This window comes from Hesperophylax consimilis, chromosome 1 (genome assembly GCF_061612785.1).
Source record: "Hesperophylax consimilis isolate HC1 chromosome 1, BYU_Hcon_1.0, whole genome shotgun sequence".
NCBI classification, from domain to species: Eukaryota; Metazoa; Arthropoda; class Insecta; order Trichoptera; family Limnephilidae; genus Hesperophylax; species Hesperophylax consimilis.
The window spans coordinates 18,280,034-18,296,166 of NC_142836.1; the positions used below are offsets into that span (position 1 = coordinate 18,280,034).

Below are 16,133 nucleotides of genomic sequence, written 5' to 3' on the forward strand. Positions count from 1 at the left end.
TAATTAAAGCATCTGAAACATTTCTAGGCGACCAAATTTTCAAACCAAAAACACATGATTTTGCATTACTACGTATGGCATCGCCTTAACACTCGTACCGCGAAACTACTAATTTTAAAACATTTAGAACGTAAAAAGCTTAATTTTTCTTTTTAATAATAATAATAATAATTTGCGTTAAACATATTCCCCATAAAATGGAGAGGTGGGAACTGGGTAGTATAAAAGTACGTTTAAACAAGCTGTGTGTCAACCGGAAGTCCGGAAGAATATAAAAAAGTTTACAAAGCTTTTCATAATTGAGTTCATATTTCATTTCATAATTCCCCTTGAAGTTTCGCTGCATAAGCGTGAAACAAAGTGTAAAATAAATGTTTCAACTTTTCATATTGCTTTATTAAGTGATTGTTTCCCTCGTGTAATAGTCTGCACATATAATCAATTATATGTGCAGACTATAATAATAATATTTCTCATGTCTCTGATTAATATATATTTTTTAATCGACTCGTGTACCTACCTAGTGGTCACATCCGCCATGATGAAATCAGGATACAAAACGGTTTTTTAAACCAATGACATTTTAATTCATCTATGTTTGAAATGTTGATCATTCCCATTCGCCCTGCGTTGAAGTCCATCAGGTGACGGGAAAATTATTCAGTAGCAGACGCCCTGTCTGCTGTTCGTATCTCGTAATTATCTTACAGATTTTTCATTAGTCATTAGTCATTACAGACGGCGGAGACAATAAATAACACTCAATAACTGACAATGTCACATTGAATTATATACAAGTAATTAGTTACGGTAATTATGGTATTTATAATACACCACCTCACGATTCTTAATAAGTAATAAAATAAGATAAGTAGTGATATTATGAAGACCTGAAATAATTACCGGTGTTATTTTTATGACAGTGTTCTTTTGGCGATATTTTACTAAAAATTATGTTATAAATGTTAAAAACCAACGTAATGCTCAGCAATTTTGTGTATTTATTTCTACTTATTAAAGTACAAATAATTGCAAATAAAATCAGTTAAAAAATAAATAATAGATAAATTGCGATCGTCTCAAGATTGTCTTCCTGTTGATGAAATAGTCAAAGGAATACGTTGAAATTTAAGCGAATCAACTACATTTCGCTGTCCTAGTTCTTGTATGTTCAATAGACCTTTTTTTCAAAACTAAGTTATGAATGCCAATATGTTCATTAGCCTATTGCGTATTATTAAAGCTCAAAAAAACCATATTTTTTTGTTTTTAAGTGACATTTTAAGCATTTTTCGAGTGCCAATATCCACTCACGGAATAATGTTTCAGTTCTTATTTGTTCAATCTCCTAGATATTGAACATTCAAACACTCAAAGTTATGAATATAATATTTTTTAAAAGTTCATAGATATTTGTTCAACATCCTGCCGAACGTTGAGGTCTTGAATGTTCAATCTCCACTGTCAACCAATCAGGAGCCGGCTAGTTAAAATGTGCGGCCATGTTGATTTTTAGTTGTTTTCTAACAACGAAATTGTTCCACTAAAAATACGTTTAATTGCGAATATATACTGTTATTGAACTAAAAAATGACTTCACCGACTCCAGAATCAATAAACCTAAGAACAGTAGCTAAAATAGAAAGGTAAGTCTTAAAATTATGTCATTTATAGGCTTTTTCACCACATTTTTCATGTACATCTTGAATTTGCTAGGCAAATATACAGGATGCTTCATTTATTATTTATTTATTCAATTATTTATTTACAAACTTAGGACTTTTACATAAAATGAGTATTAATAAATTATATTAGTGCATTAAAACTTATTTTTATTCAAGAAATACAACAAAAGAGCCAGGACATGGAAATGTGCAAAAAGTCGACTGTCCTCATAGTCTGATTGAAAGACATCTACGACACATATTTTGTCCGTTATCACTGCTGAGATCGCTGATCAAAATGAAGTCCAAATATTTCAATTTTGAATTCATTCAATTAAAAGTTTCTGATATTTTGTTTTTTTTAGTCACATAAAAAACAATAAACATATTCTTATTATTATTCTTATCCTATGTAGGAACTACAATAAAACCAACTAGGCAAACGACTAACAACAATAAATGTAATGTTAAATAGCGCACACCCATAACCCAAATCGCGGGATATTATAATTTTAGGATTTTAAGAGCTGAAAGTATTTAAAAAAATAATATTTTACTCACGATAATCAACATAAATAATAAGCTCACGGCAAATAAGACCTTCCGAAAGAAAAAAAATCTTTCTAAAGTAAGTAAACTTTAAAAATTACATTTATCAAATGTAGGTAACGAAACAATAAAAAAAACAAATTTTCAACTGAAAATTGAACTTCAATAATTTTACTCATCACTCGGGATTTTTTTTTAGGGAATACCGCACACAGTCTCAACTGCTCCCAACCATCTGGAGCCAGTGAGACTATGGAATCCCCAATTGGGGTATATTAGTATATTGTGAGGCTGAAGTTAGTGTGGAGGGGAAGAAGATGGAGAGGAGAAAGAGAGGAAGGAGGATGATGGAGAAGAGAGATGGTATGTGAGTATCTATTCAGATCTGATCACCAAACATGGCTAAAGCCATTTAAATTCTTATGGTGGTCTTTACACCATATCTTTCTCTCTGGAACATGCCGCAAATAGACTATAAATTATTTTAAATTAATAATTTGTATGAATATGAAATAACATAAATGAATCAAATAAAATTTACTTGCGCACGCCGGGATTTGAATCCAAGGACTCTGTTTGTATATTTTAAAGTAATACTTCAAGTCAACTACTAACTAAGATAAAAGTAAAGTATTTGAAATCTAAAAATCACCCTGTATATACAATTTACCACTAATTGGCTAATTGAACAAAAAATACCTCAAACTTATGGGAGCTGAATTGTTCAATCTCCAGACGATATGTTCAATATCCAAAATAATCATTCATCATTTTCAAGCCATGTTCAACGTCCACCTTTAAAGTCATAATATGGGCTTAATATAGCTTCAATCTTCGAAAGATGATCTTTAATAATTTCCTGTTAAACATATGTATTAAACGAAATGACCAAAATCTAGAATTTTTTAGAATTTATCTGTAAAAACAAAAAAAAAACGTCTCCTGTAAAATTTGCTAAATGGTCTATTGAACATACAAGAACTAAGGCAGCGATTGGGGTTTCCCATTAATGTTCATTACCGAAAATAACTACATTGGGATTTCCGATTAATGTTTTATTACCGAAATCAACTACATTGGGATTTCCCATTAATTTTTCATTGCCGAAATCAACTACATTGGAATTTCCCATTAATGTTTCATTACCGAAGTCAACTACATCGGGGTTTCCCCTTAAGGCGATGCACTACGTCGTGTAATATTTTAAATTGAGCCGCTATCAATAACAACCCTTACGTAGTTGGCGATAAGGTTTAAATTCCCGCTTAACACCATCCGCCACAAAGATTATGTTTCTACAAATTGTGTACCTACATATTATCTATTAAGGCGATGCCATACATCGTGTAATATTTTAAATTGAGCCGCTATCAATAACAACCCTTACGTAGATGGCGATAAGGTTTAAATTCCCACTTAACACCATCCGCCTGTTTTGATTTATGCACGAAAAAACATGGCCAAAAAATGCCTTTTATTTTATTTTGTGGATGTTCAGGCAAAAATTTTTTTTTTCGTTCATTTTATAAATAACTTAATTTGCCACATTATACAATAAAATCATAACCGAAAATGGGTTCGTAAGTAGGAGATTTTGAACTTTAAAGCAGTTTTCATAGCCCTTTACATTATTTTTCTGGGCTTCTAAAAAGACTTATCTAAAAATACTCGATTATTTCAAAGGCCAAGATGTATTCTACTCGCAGTATTTAATTAAAGCATCTGAAACATTTCTAGGCGACCAAATTTTCAAACCAAAAACAAATGATTTTGCATTACTAAGTATGGCATCGCCTTAATGTTTTATTACCGTAATCAACTAAATTGGGATTTCCCATCAATGTTTCATTACCGAAATCAACTGCATTGGGGCTTCCCCTTAATGTTTCATTACCGAAAAAAGTAGATTGGTACAATTTTGACGTTAACGAAATTTCGGGTGATTCACTTAACATACGAAATTCGCGTATTTTTAATCGCGATCGGGAGCATCCAGTTATACATTCTACATTACTTACGTATACTATGTTGAGTGTTTACCTGCCGACACGTTTTTGGCAGACTGCGTTCGATTTTCACATTCCTCCAAATATTTGCACAACTCGCGATAACTCTCGCGTAATATAACATGTGTTTCATAACATCATTAGTACTAAAGGCCTCCGAGCTCGAGGGGTAAGACTCTCGACTAGCAGGCCGAAGGTCGCGGGTTCAAATCCCGTCGTGCGCAAGTAAATTTATTTGGATGTTTAAGAATTGAACAAAATTGTGTTCATAACCCCCAACTTTCAAAATTCACAATAGTACACTAGTTTACTAGTGGGGCGATGATATTATAACATAAGAAATAAAAATTGTGTGAGTCATTTATTAAAATGCAAAAATGCAAACGGCATTATTGAAGGAAATATATTACGCATTAGGTACTTCAGTAGTTTTTATTAAATTTATCTATAAAATTAGTAAGCCTTTATTATTTTTCTAGTAAGAGATTACAAACTATTTGCGTATCCAATATCTAAATATTTAATCGGTGGCGTCTGTACAAATAATACATATAATTTAAAAAGTATAGAACCAATTATTTTCGACATGTTAAATCAGTTCATACATTAGCTTGTTTCGGCTTCGTATTTATTATTCTTATTTAATAATAAGGTACCTATCTTGATATTAGGATTATTACCAAACTTTACTGATTATCCGTGTCCAACGATCTCTTTCAATCATTTCATCTCGAAACATCATCACAAAACAAATAGTTCAATGGTTTGATAACCTTGAAATTTTTTATTATTTTCAATTTAAATGGTGTACCTACCTACCAACATTTCTGCGGTTTGCGATGGTCGTGTTCTATGGTGGTCGGTTCAGGAAACTCTAATAATTGAAGTTTTGTAATGTTGCAATAAATTCCATTAGTTATTTATTTCGCAGCCGATTAAAATATAAATTCTTCACTGAGTATTTTTTTTATCTCTCGACTGTGGATCATTATCTTTGACAAATTCATTTTATCTGTGGCAGGACATTTTTTCTTCAGTACAACTTGAATCCTACATTTATTAGTCACATATGCAATATTTATCATTTCTAATAATTATTATTATTATCAGCTATCGGGTATGATCGTTATTCCCAATTAGCGTTATGTACCTTCATTGCTATTGTTAAGTACAGGTTTATTATGAAATCATCAATCATATTGCCTACGTTCCTTGCGGTCATTTATGGCGTTAATTGAACATGCACAGATTCCAAATTTGTAAGTGGGTACTTTTTTCGGTGACCGGATAACTCCTCAAAATGACAATTCAACACACCTATAAAAAGTGTTATAAAGTTATGAAAAGGGATAAAAACAAAAACAAGGTTAAATAGGTTACAAATGTAAGTATTTAACCTAGTTTTTGTTTCATATTTTTTAATAACTTTATATCACCTTAAAGGTGTGCTGAATTGTCATTTTGAGGAGTTATCATGAAACCAAAATATGCACACAATTTTATTTTCATACTGTTGTGTAAAAAGGCGCGCAAACAAATAATATTATTAATTCTCAAACATTCAAAGGTCTTACCGCTTTGCCACTAAGATCTTCGAGACTTCATTATGTTAAACCTAATTATCAATACGACAATCTTAAGTAATCCCATCACACTGAAAAAATAGTAATGCTACTACATTACCATAATTATTAATTATAATCTTTATGGCGGCACAGGAATACCATGGCACATGAAAGTGATTAGATAACATAAATAATAGGTACCTACTTTATAACCCGTTTAGTTTAGTGGCTGCCGCTCGCGACCTTGAATTAGCTTCTTCGTGCGATTATCAACAACATCAATCTATCAGCTAACCACAGCTAGATTCTTTCAATGGAATTGCCGCGTCAGAGCTCAGAGCTAGTGGTTTCGGTAGTAAATTAACAATTATTACTAATTACCAAAATTATGTTCGTCAGCGGAATAATATTCAAGTACCTGCCTACGTATGATGTTTCGACGGCTAGCTTTACATATTTACTAGGTTTTATTTTACATAAATATTATGATTATTTATTTTTATTGCGACTTATTAGTGAACATCTACAATGCCACCTGGATGAAAACTCCACAAAATAATGTTTATCTGATTCGCCATGAGTAGTTTTTTGTTTTATAAAATTTATCTTATTTTTATATTGGTATTAAGCACTGCACAAATGTATGAATATGTAGGAACTGTCGATTTCCAGAAAATGAATAAATAAATAACTATCAAAAAGAAACGAATTCGACACTTTATTTAAATTTAATTGACATTAACATTTGTAGCAACACCCTCTGTAAACAAAGCCCTGTTTTAAAATCGATTGGCCTGTTATTTGTATGAACTGCCTTTAACTTATTCTTGACCTCTGCACCATTCTTAGTAATTATTCCGTAAGCCCCCATTATCAAGTGAGTGCATATCTAATTAGACTCTTCTTATATGTACTTTCGCTTTTTCAACAATTTTTTCAATGTGCAATGCGCAGCATTCAGTAGGTAGTACTGCCTGTCGCCTACATATAATAAGTATAAGTGCAAGGGATTTCCGACACGCTCAAGAATGTTGAGTGCCGAAATGCCTCATGGGCTCATGGCACCTCTCAACTACCGACTAGCGACTAGTCTGGACAGCTGGGTAGGAGGTAGGATGACGCATTCACTGAGGAATCCGGCAGGTAGACTCTCCCTCCCCCCGCCCTGTGGCCCTGTGCAGTTTGGTGTGTGGGGGACCCTTTGCATATTTCAACAGCTTAATCATATTTTTTGTATTTGTTTTCGAACAAAGAACAAACAACCCATGCCCAAAACCTTGTGTTTTGCTCGCGAAATGTTGACCGGCATACTGTTTGTGGTTTGGTTATCCACGTTAGTTTTGCAAAATTTTGTATTTGCTGTTCTTGTATCCAATTTTAAACATGACAAAGGCTAAACTTAGTGTCCTTATCAATTACTTTTAGTCTGCAAAATTACAGTTAAACCAAGGTGTGTGTCGGTAGACGTATAATGTATTATTCTCTGAAAAAATGTAACAAGCAGTAATTGTTGAATGAAACACTAGTATATATTGAATTATTTCGCGGATAAGAGATAAGCCGCCATAGCTCAGTGGTCAGAGCTGTCGACCGGAAATCGAAGGGACACGGGTTCGAGTCCCGTTGGCGTCATGTATCTTTTATCAGGAGATTTTTCAATGTGGATGAGTGTTTCAGGCGAATAATTATTGCTTGTAAAATAATTATTATTTTCTTTTGCATTATCGAAACAGAGATGATGCAAACATCAAAACTGTCAATAATTATATAAAATAAAATTAAAATTAAAAGTCGATCTCATTATCGTTTCCTCATTGGATATTCTTGTAGGTCTGAAAAAAAGCTATCTTGCAATCTCCTTGATCTCTCGCCTTTGTTTTGGATTGAACTTTCTTTTGATAGGTATATCTTACAGCAGCGTGCTTGCTGACATTGTTCATTCTCGTTTATAAATAATTGCGAAAGATAACCGGAAATAAAGAAACGATAATCTCTATTCATCATATTATATCATGATGCCATGATTTAATGTCATAAAATAATCGTAAATCAATACAACATTTCTTTAATATATAAATAATCATTATACTTCTCTCTTTTATGATTGTAGAAATCTACTAACTCATGGTAGGTACATTCAGTCATTGGCGAATTTCGCAATTATTAGGATATTATTAGAAAAAATATATGCCAGTTCAAAGTAAGTTGCATTTTTGTACAAGTGGTACGTAGTTTAAAAAATGGTTGATTTGCAAGACTCGCATTTCTATTAGTGCAATCATAATAACATTACTTATCTAAATGTTATCTATGGACCTGCATTCCTTGCAGATTGACACTTAAAAATATAAAACCAATAAAGGAATAGGAAAATTACCTATGAATGTTATCATCATCATAAATAATGTTGTGTTTTTATGAAACGGGTAGATAATGAATGTATACACTTTCTATATAAATATTACCCAGTGAAAAGCATTTAGTTGGGTACTTAGTTGGTAGATACATGCAGAGATAGGTTTCTTGAAATATCTTTCACCTAACTACGCAGTTACTTACGAAAATTACGTACTTATTTTTGTTCTTCAAACATAACAATGAACATCAAATACCCAGACAATCAGCACTCATAGATCCTACGAAAATACTCAGTAACTAATAAATACTTAGATTATTTGTTTTGACCTCCCAGCTTATTAGTAGTAAATATAAAGTGAGCAAAATGAGTAACACGAACGCAATTAAATACATAGCAAGATAAATATTATTAAATCTGAGAAAAATAGCAATAACTTAATGTTATTTTGTGATCAAACTTGTTCAGGCCGACAAATTAAATCTGTATTCGTAGATACGCAAATAGTCGAGACAACATTTTCGACTTGTACAGAAATCTAGATCTATGCCTCATCTAGAGGCCTGGAGGGGAGAACGCAATAATAGTTTACTCTTGAATAAAAAGTGAGGTCGACCCCGTGAGAAGATTCTTCGCACACGAATTAAAGAAACATGATTGTTTGAGATCTTATTTATCGAGTAGTTGTTGTTGAATAGGTACCTCGATGCATACCAAAGCCATGGGAAGTACAAGTGTGCAGCTAGCCGAGCGAATCGCGCAGACCTCCTTTGTCTGAAGATGCGCCTCGGAGATATTTTATAATGCGCATTTCTTCCACCGATTTTATAACTTTACCCACAAAATATGGCGTTCACTCGACCTCCAACTTCCTCCAGAGGTAATTCCATGGAATAACATCCATTATTCATGCAATTTACACACCAACTATTTGTTCGGGTAACGAAAACATTTCGTCTCTTAGAAAAAGTGTATTTTTTAACTCTCAACAACTGCTATTGCCACAAATAGCCTTTTTACATTGTTGTACGATTCAACTCCACATAATACATATATGTATTATTCCAATGTAATGGTCCAACTTCCTCCAGAGGTAATTCCATGGAATAACATCCATTATTCATGCAATTTACACACCAACTATTTGTTCGGGTAACGAAAACATTTCGTCTCTTAGAAAAAGTGTATTTTTAACTCTCAACAACTGCGATTGCCACAAATAGCCTTTTTACATTGTTTTACGATTCAACTCCACATAATATATGTATTATTCCAATGTAATGGTCCAACTTCCTCCAGAGGTAATTCCATGGAATAACATCCATTATTCATGCAATTTACACACCAACTATTTGTTCGGGTAACGAAAACATTTCGTCTCTTAGAAAAAGTGTATTTTTAACTCTCAACAACTGCGATTGCCACAAATAGCCTTTTTACATTGTTTTACGATTCAACTCCACACAATATATGTATTATTCCAATGTAATGGTCCAACTTTCATTCCCCCAGCGAGTTTTCTTTTGTTTTATTGAAACAAGTACAGGAATTCAAGCCCCTACATTAATAAACTAGGCATGTGTGTTGTGTCTTGTCTCTTATGAATAATCGCGGAGTTCAGGAAGAGGAAATGTAACGTGAGACTTTTAGTATCCATCAAAACCTTCAAACGATTGGCGATTGAAAGCAGAGTTGTGGGTTTAAACGAAAATCATATATTATTACCAGAGATGTGCAAAATGGGTACCCAAAACCATTTGAAATGCAAAATGGAATTGGGTCAAAACTTTTCCATTTGAAAATGCAAAATGCAAAATGCAAAATGGTTTTAGAAAAGCATTTCAAATGCAAAATACCTATTTTCAAAATGCATTGAAAATGCAAAATGGTTTCTCAGGTCAAACAATTAAAATAATTATTGAATTTTTGAACTATTTGGTGATTTAATAATGGACATCAATGTAGAACCAACATATTACATGATGGTTAATCCAAAAATTACACGACTACAGATTATGAAACCACAAAAAATTTGCGCGGGACTAATGTTGCCAACGTAAAAACATAGAAACTGCAATCTAACATTTAATATTACAGCGTCATGGCCCCATGTTCAGTATTTGAATCAGTATTTTTTGTAATGGTATCACTCAATTGCCAAGGCTCCTACCAGGGAGCAACTTGACAAATGTAAATTATCTCTCATAGCGAGGTTGAGGACCGACTGATATTTGGGGCTTATGAAAAAAAGATGAGTGGAGATAGTAGGAAGAATGTTGCAAAAAAGCATTTAACATGGAAAATGCATTGAGAAAAGCATTTAAAATGCAAAACGGAAAATACCCATTTTGCATTTCCATTTGAAATAGATTTATTTGAAATAAAGCACATCTGTGATTATTACGTTGGTACCTACTTAAGTACGCAGTTATTATTTTATACGAACATCGTAGAATACAAATATATATGCAGGTAGATACCTACATTATAAATACGCTATCGTTATTGGATATGGAACCAATTTCCGTGAAATATGATTTGTTATCTGGAGTTTTTACTGATACAGAATGCACCAAGACATATGTCGACAGTTTTTATTGATAATTATCACCGTAGATCATCCCATTGTTGCTGACACTTTTGATTAAACTCGTTGCGTAAACTGATGATTAGGTTGGGTATCTAATTAATGAAAGACAAATTCACGTTGTTTACCTTCAAACTCATTTCAAGATTATCTAATCCCTAAACTCTTTCGTAACGCAGATTTGGCCGCAATCCAAACGGAAGATTTAGAACTAGATTATCTCACAACAGAATGCTTATATTCAAATTATATTTGAAGCTTGGTTTTGACTGGAGATTGACGCCTGGCGTCAAAAATAATTAATATTCTTGTGTGTTCTGTATCGTTCTGTAAACTAAATTTAAGTGGTAAATTAATCATGTAAGAAAGCTAATTCGGTTCTCATAGTTTCATGGGCCGATGGGCCCGTGCACAGTGGCCACAGTGCGGTGTGCGACTCCTGCAACGCTCTGTGAGAAGCAGATCCATTTCACGCTTGTCAGGCGAGGCCACCAATAAAGTGATTGATTTCGCACTGCTCTGAATTTAGATAGTTTCCCATCGAGAAGACGCTTTTGACCCGAGGCTACAAAAATAGAAAACTTTTTCATAATCTTTGTGCGATTTCCAAAGAGTAAATATAGACTAGGTAGCGTATTTCACGCTCATATAAAACTTGGATGAATATATATATATATTGAATATTCATTAACAATTTTGTTTTAAATGTCCTCAAATGTTGTGTGCGCCTAGCATTACTTTTTTTACTTACTGAGGTTACGCGTGTCACTTTGTAGTCTGCTAACTTAAGCAATACTACAAATGATTTATATGTAAATTATATATGGGTATTTATGAAATGTCTAATGCTTCGTAGAAAAAAGAGCGAGCAGAGCTACGAATTATGGGAAAGTATCGAAGCAACCGCCAACATGCATTTTGGGGATCGGTTCGCGCTTTTTTCTCATTTGTATATGCAGCATAAGGTTTCCAGTGACAAAAATCTTCAAACTGTGATCTTTTAAGTTCTGTGAAATACAAACCGGAATGTACCAATACGGTTTCCAACCAATACGGTTGAAAACCATTGAAAGGATTTTCGAAAGTTTTATTTAAAATTCCACTACAATGTTCATAGTCTAAGAACTTTTTCATTGGAAACATCATTTTCCTAACCTACCCCTACAGAATTTATATATAAATCATTTGTAGTATTTCTTGAGTTAGCAGAACACAAACCACGGTGTGTATTTTTGCAAGTTTGCGAAGCACTGGAAGACAGGTAGGTATGGAAGCGTTTATTCCACCCTTTGGTCATTTCTTTAGGGCCGTAGGTATATTATAAACTTTTTATATATTGAGAATGGATACCTCCTGAGTTTCGCGTGTGAGCTTGAAGCACCTTGAAACCTGTCTACGATGTATTTAATTACAGATTCCACCAAATCACTCATGTTTAAAGATGTTTTTGAGTGGCAGGTGTTTAACTCTTGGTTTGTTTGTGTGTTGCAGGTAAATGGAGGCAGCCCAGCAGACAAGGCAGGACTCGTGGCGGGAGACTCGGTCATCAAGGTGAACACCACGGACGTGTTCAACCTTCGCCACAAGGAGGCACAGGATGTCATCGTGCAGGCGGGCCAAAATTTCGATGTCACCGTGCAGAGGTAAATGCGAATTTTTAGTATTTCCTCACTATCTTCAGACTCCTAAAATACATTTAGTGTTCGGAGGGAATTCCCGCAAAACGTCGTGAATATTATGGCATCTATTTAAGAATCTTGCTTTACATACGGATTCCAGCTCTTAGTCATTTTTCTTCATAATCTTTGGTATGGACCTCCCCCTCCCCCATATGTCGCCAGTTTTGACCCATCCGAAGCAAAAAAACTCTTTTTGGTTCGTGAGCTCATTTCGTATGTGGGCCACCTCTGTTACTCATTCCAAACCAAGGATGTGTCAGTCATGCCCAGCATCATAGAATAAAGCAATAAAACTAGAAGTGCCTTCCATACAAATTTGAAGGCAAACCAACTTGGCGCATATAAGTGCCAGAAAATATATTTTTTAAGACTTGATTACAAAACATCGACTTTTCTCATCTTTCTGTAAATATAATATGATAATGTGCATATATAGGTATGTATAAACCTTCCAAAAGAAAATCTCTAAATGACATTGAAAACCCTATCAAAATCCGTTTGCGTAGTTTAGAAGAACTAAGCGCACAAACAGACAGACGCGGATAGTGACTTTATTTTATACTATTTAGAGATTTAACCAAAGAATGGTCAGACTTTTCGATCACGGAAAACACCCACACGTCATTTCTTGTGTTTTTCTTTATTCTATGGGAGATTGTGGTCGAAATGTTAACAATCTTTATCTTTCTCCTAACCCACTCATTCGCATTTCTATCTCAAGGAGATACCTACCATGGTTCGCTTCATCATCACCATTAATTTATCAACTGCATTTTAATAACAATGATTTGGCAATTGTGTTAAATAAAATTAATATTTGAACCTAATCTAACCTGTAACATTGTGTTGTTTTTTGCCTCCAGGGGTGGAAGCACCTGGAAGCCATCAGTGCAGGCCGTGGGCTCGCTGCCCTCTCCAGCCCGCTCCCTGAACTCCATCTCGCCCGTCACGCAGACCTCCCTCAAGGCCAACCAGCAGCCCTCAAACAACATCGGATCGGGGTACAACTCTGCTGCTAAGCCATTCAACTACGTAAGGAATATTCCATTTCATCGACTTCATTAACAATGCTCTATCAGACTATTATAAAAGCATAACCTACCAGGGAAAAGGGTAGAGAAATTCACTATAGCTTATGGCTACAGCTAGACGGCAGTGGCGCACCGACACGGAGCCCGCTCTCCCCCAAAATAAACATAAAATATACAAATGTATTTAGAAGTTTTTCCAAGAAGAAGTGTTGCATTCTATGGCTCAAGCACTGTGCATTATGGGAGTTATTGTTTGATTATTAATTTATTTTGAAATTCACGCCCAGCTAGGCTTTAACACATTTTTTTTTTCACACAAACAACATCTAAATTAGCACATCACAAAAATAAAATACTCTACAATGCAAAAAACCGACAAAAGATTATTCAAATAATGTTAATGACAATATGACAATTGGGACTCTAATGGTTTTAAAAAAAAACGTTCGTTGATGACTTGCCACACTCGTCTCCCATACTGCGCTACATTCTGAACGACGCTAGGCAACGGTCATTTGTTTTTGGTCGAACTATAGAGAAATGTCGGCTCTTTCTAATATGTTTCCTATTTATTTTAACTGCGGTTTAAAGAATTTAGTCATAACAGCATTTCAAAATTAGTTTTTGAATTTATCTAGATAATTATTGATTTTAGGCTCAATGGCAAATCAATGAATAATCTGGTAGCATTAAAAGATTACTTGTATTTCAGATGAATGGAAATGGCGACTCTTCTGTCAAAAGTATTGTCAACAAACAGTATAATACTCCTGTAGGTATCTACAGTGAAGAGACCATTGCGGAGACCCTTTCCGCTCAGGCCGAGGTCCTTGCCGGAGGTGTTTTGGGGTAAGACAACATTCCTCCAACATAATTCCTAGTGTATATTTAATAAATTCTGTTCATTCTATTTATATCAAACTTTATCATTTTATCATTGCAATCATATCGTTTTATCACTGCAAAAACATGATTAACCTCAGAAGTACATTACCTCAGAAACACTCACCATTCCAACACTGTTAATATCATGAGTTTTTCCGTCCCCAGAGTGAACTTTAAGAAAAATGAGAAGACTTACGACGCAGAGAAGAGTGAAGTCTTCAAGATGCTCCAGGAAGCCGACAATGATCCAGAACCAGGTAAATATTCTGTCCCTATTCTAAGTAAATCCTTATCAACGCCTCGTTTTATCTTTCACTGGCCATATTGCAATATACCAATCAACATACTATTAAAGTATACCTAGTTACTTATTAAAACTGAACTCAATCTACTTTTGTTCTTAGAAGAATTATATTCCTTTGTGAAAATACAATAATTTATTGTATTCATACAGTATACTGAAAACTGGTTTCTCATTTCACACAAGGATTTGCGTTTTATATTCTTATAAATTATCTAAATCAAAGATTTCCCACCCACTTCATAGATGTTCTTCATGCATTTTTTTACAATTGTGTAATACATAGATAACTGTAAATATTTTTTAACATAGGTTCTTTTCTATATAACTGTAGGTTTAAGACCATTCCAGGATAATCTTTATCTGTAATCAATTCACTGTCTGCTATGATATGTTCAGTATTTTCATTTTGTCTATGTGCATGAGCATTGTAATTCTATCTATGTCAATGCATTCGTAAATCAACAAATCTACATACTTAATGACGTTTTTCAAAAAGCCTACTAGAAACTAATAAATTTATTATTTTAATAGATGCAAGTAAAAATTAACTCTACAATTTACAACTAGTATACCAAATAAGGGATATTAAATTTATATTCATCTTATTAACGACATAATATGTCTTAATATATTATTTTTATGTCATAGCTATGTAGTGTTCACACCTAGCAGTAAAACTTTCTGGAATGATGAAATAAAGCTAGTAGGTCTACATTGTCTTTATGTATGGTATTGTTAACGTGTATGTGTGCATCGGTAAATGAATGGCTCATACTAAATAATGCTCTGCCATCGTAATAGCACGTCATCATCGCATTCTGTATTGACATATTCACCGCATGTTACCTCCATGTGTTGTGCTATCTAGAAGTGTGCCCCACGGCGTCCCCTGCATCCAGCCAGGTGTCCGGTCTGCGCCACGTCACAGCGCCCATTACCCGCCCGGACGCCCCCGTCGGTACCGGAGGCCTGCCCCCGGGACAGAACATTTGCGAGGATTGCGAGAGGCTGATTATGTAAGTCCAACAGACGCCTGATTCTAACCGTTTTGTGTTTTCAGGCAGGCAGTGAGTTCTTTCCTCCGCTATATCCATTCCTCTCCTGATTAAATACACTGATTAAAGCTCAAATTTTCAATTATTAAAACTTCTTATCAAATATAACACACATAGTTATGCATATATTATTATCGAACCAAACATCAAGTATCTACTTTATTAATATTTGGTTTTTGAGCATTAATTAGGTGTATTTCTAAAAGTACTATTTATCGAACAATAAAAATATTAATGGGTGCTGTAGACCCGAACCAATTTTACTCAACTGCGAGTCGAGTGAGGACTGCAAGCCCTCACCCGGTGTCCCCGTGGCCCCCCCGGGGCACCCCACGCCCCCCCAGCCGCGCCAGTCACGGCACCCAGACCCCTGTGCCGCCAGAGCCCCCGGTGGAGTTCCCCCCGATCCCCTCGCCGATGATGCTTCCGGGGCTTTATCAGGCCCTGCCAGG

General features: G+C 34.5%; 1 protein-coding gene across 8 annotated transcripts in view; it reads left to right on the forward strand.

Annotated features, from left to right (window-relative positions):
• Nucleotides 1-16,133, forward strand: part of LOC149426380 (uncharacterized) — a 66,308-nt gene that overhangs the window by 33,432 nt on the left and 16,743 nt on the right. For all 8 annotated transcript variants that reach the window (XM_089651046.1, XM_089651082.1, XM_089651097.1 and 5 more), the window contains 5 exons: nt 12,219-12,370; nt 13,270-13,438; nt 14,150-14,286; nt 14,488-14,579; nt 15,495-15,642. In XM_089651046.1, coding sequence (XP_089507172.1) covers nt 12,219-12,370; nt 13,270-13,438; nt 14,150-14,286; nt 14,488-14,579; nt 15,495-15,642 — 698 coding nt within the window. The remainder of the gene's footprint in view (nt 1-12,218; nt 12,371-13,269; nt 13,439-14,149; nt 14,287-14,487; nt 14,580-15,494; nt 15,643-16,133) is intronic.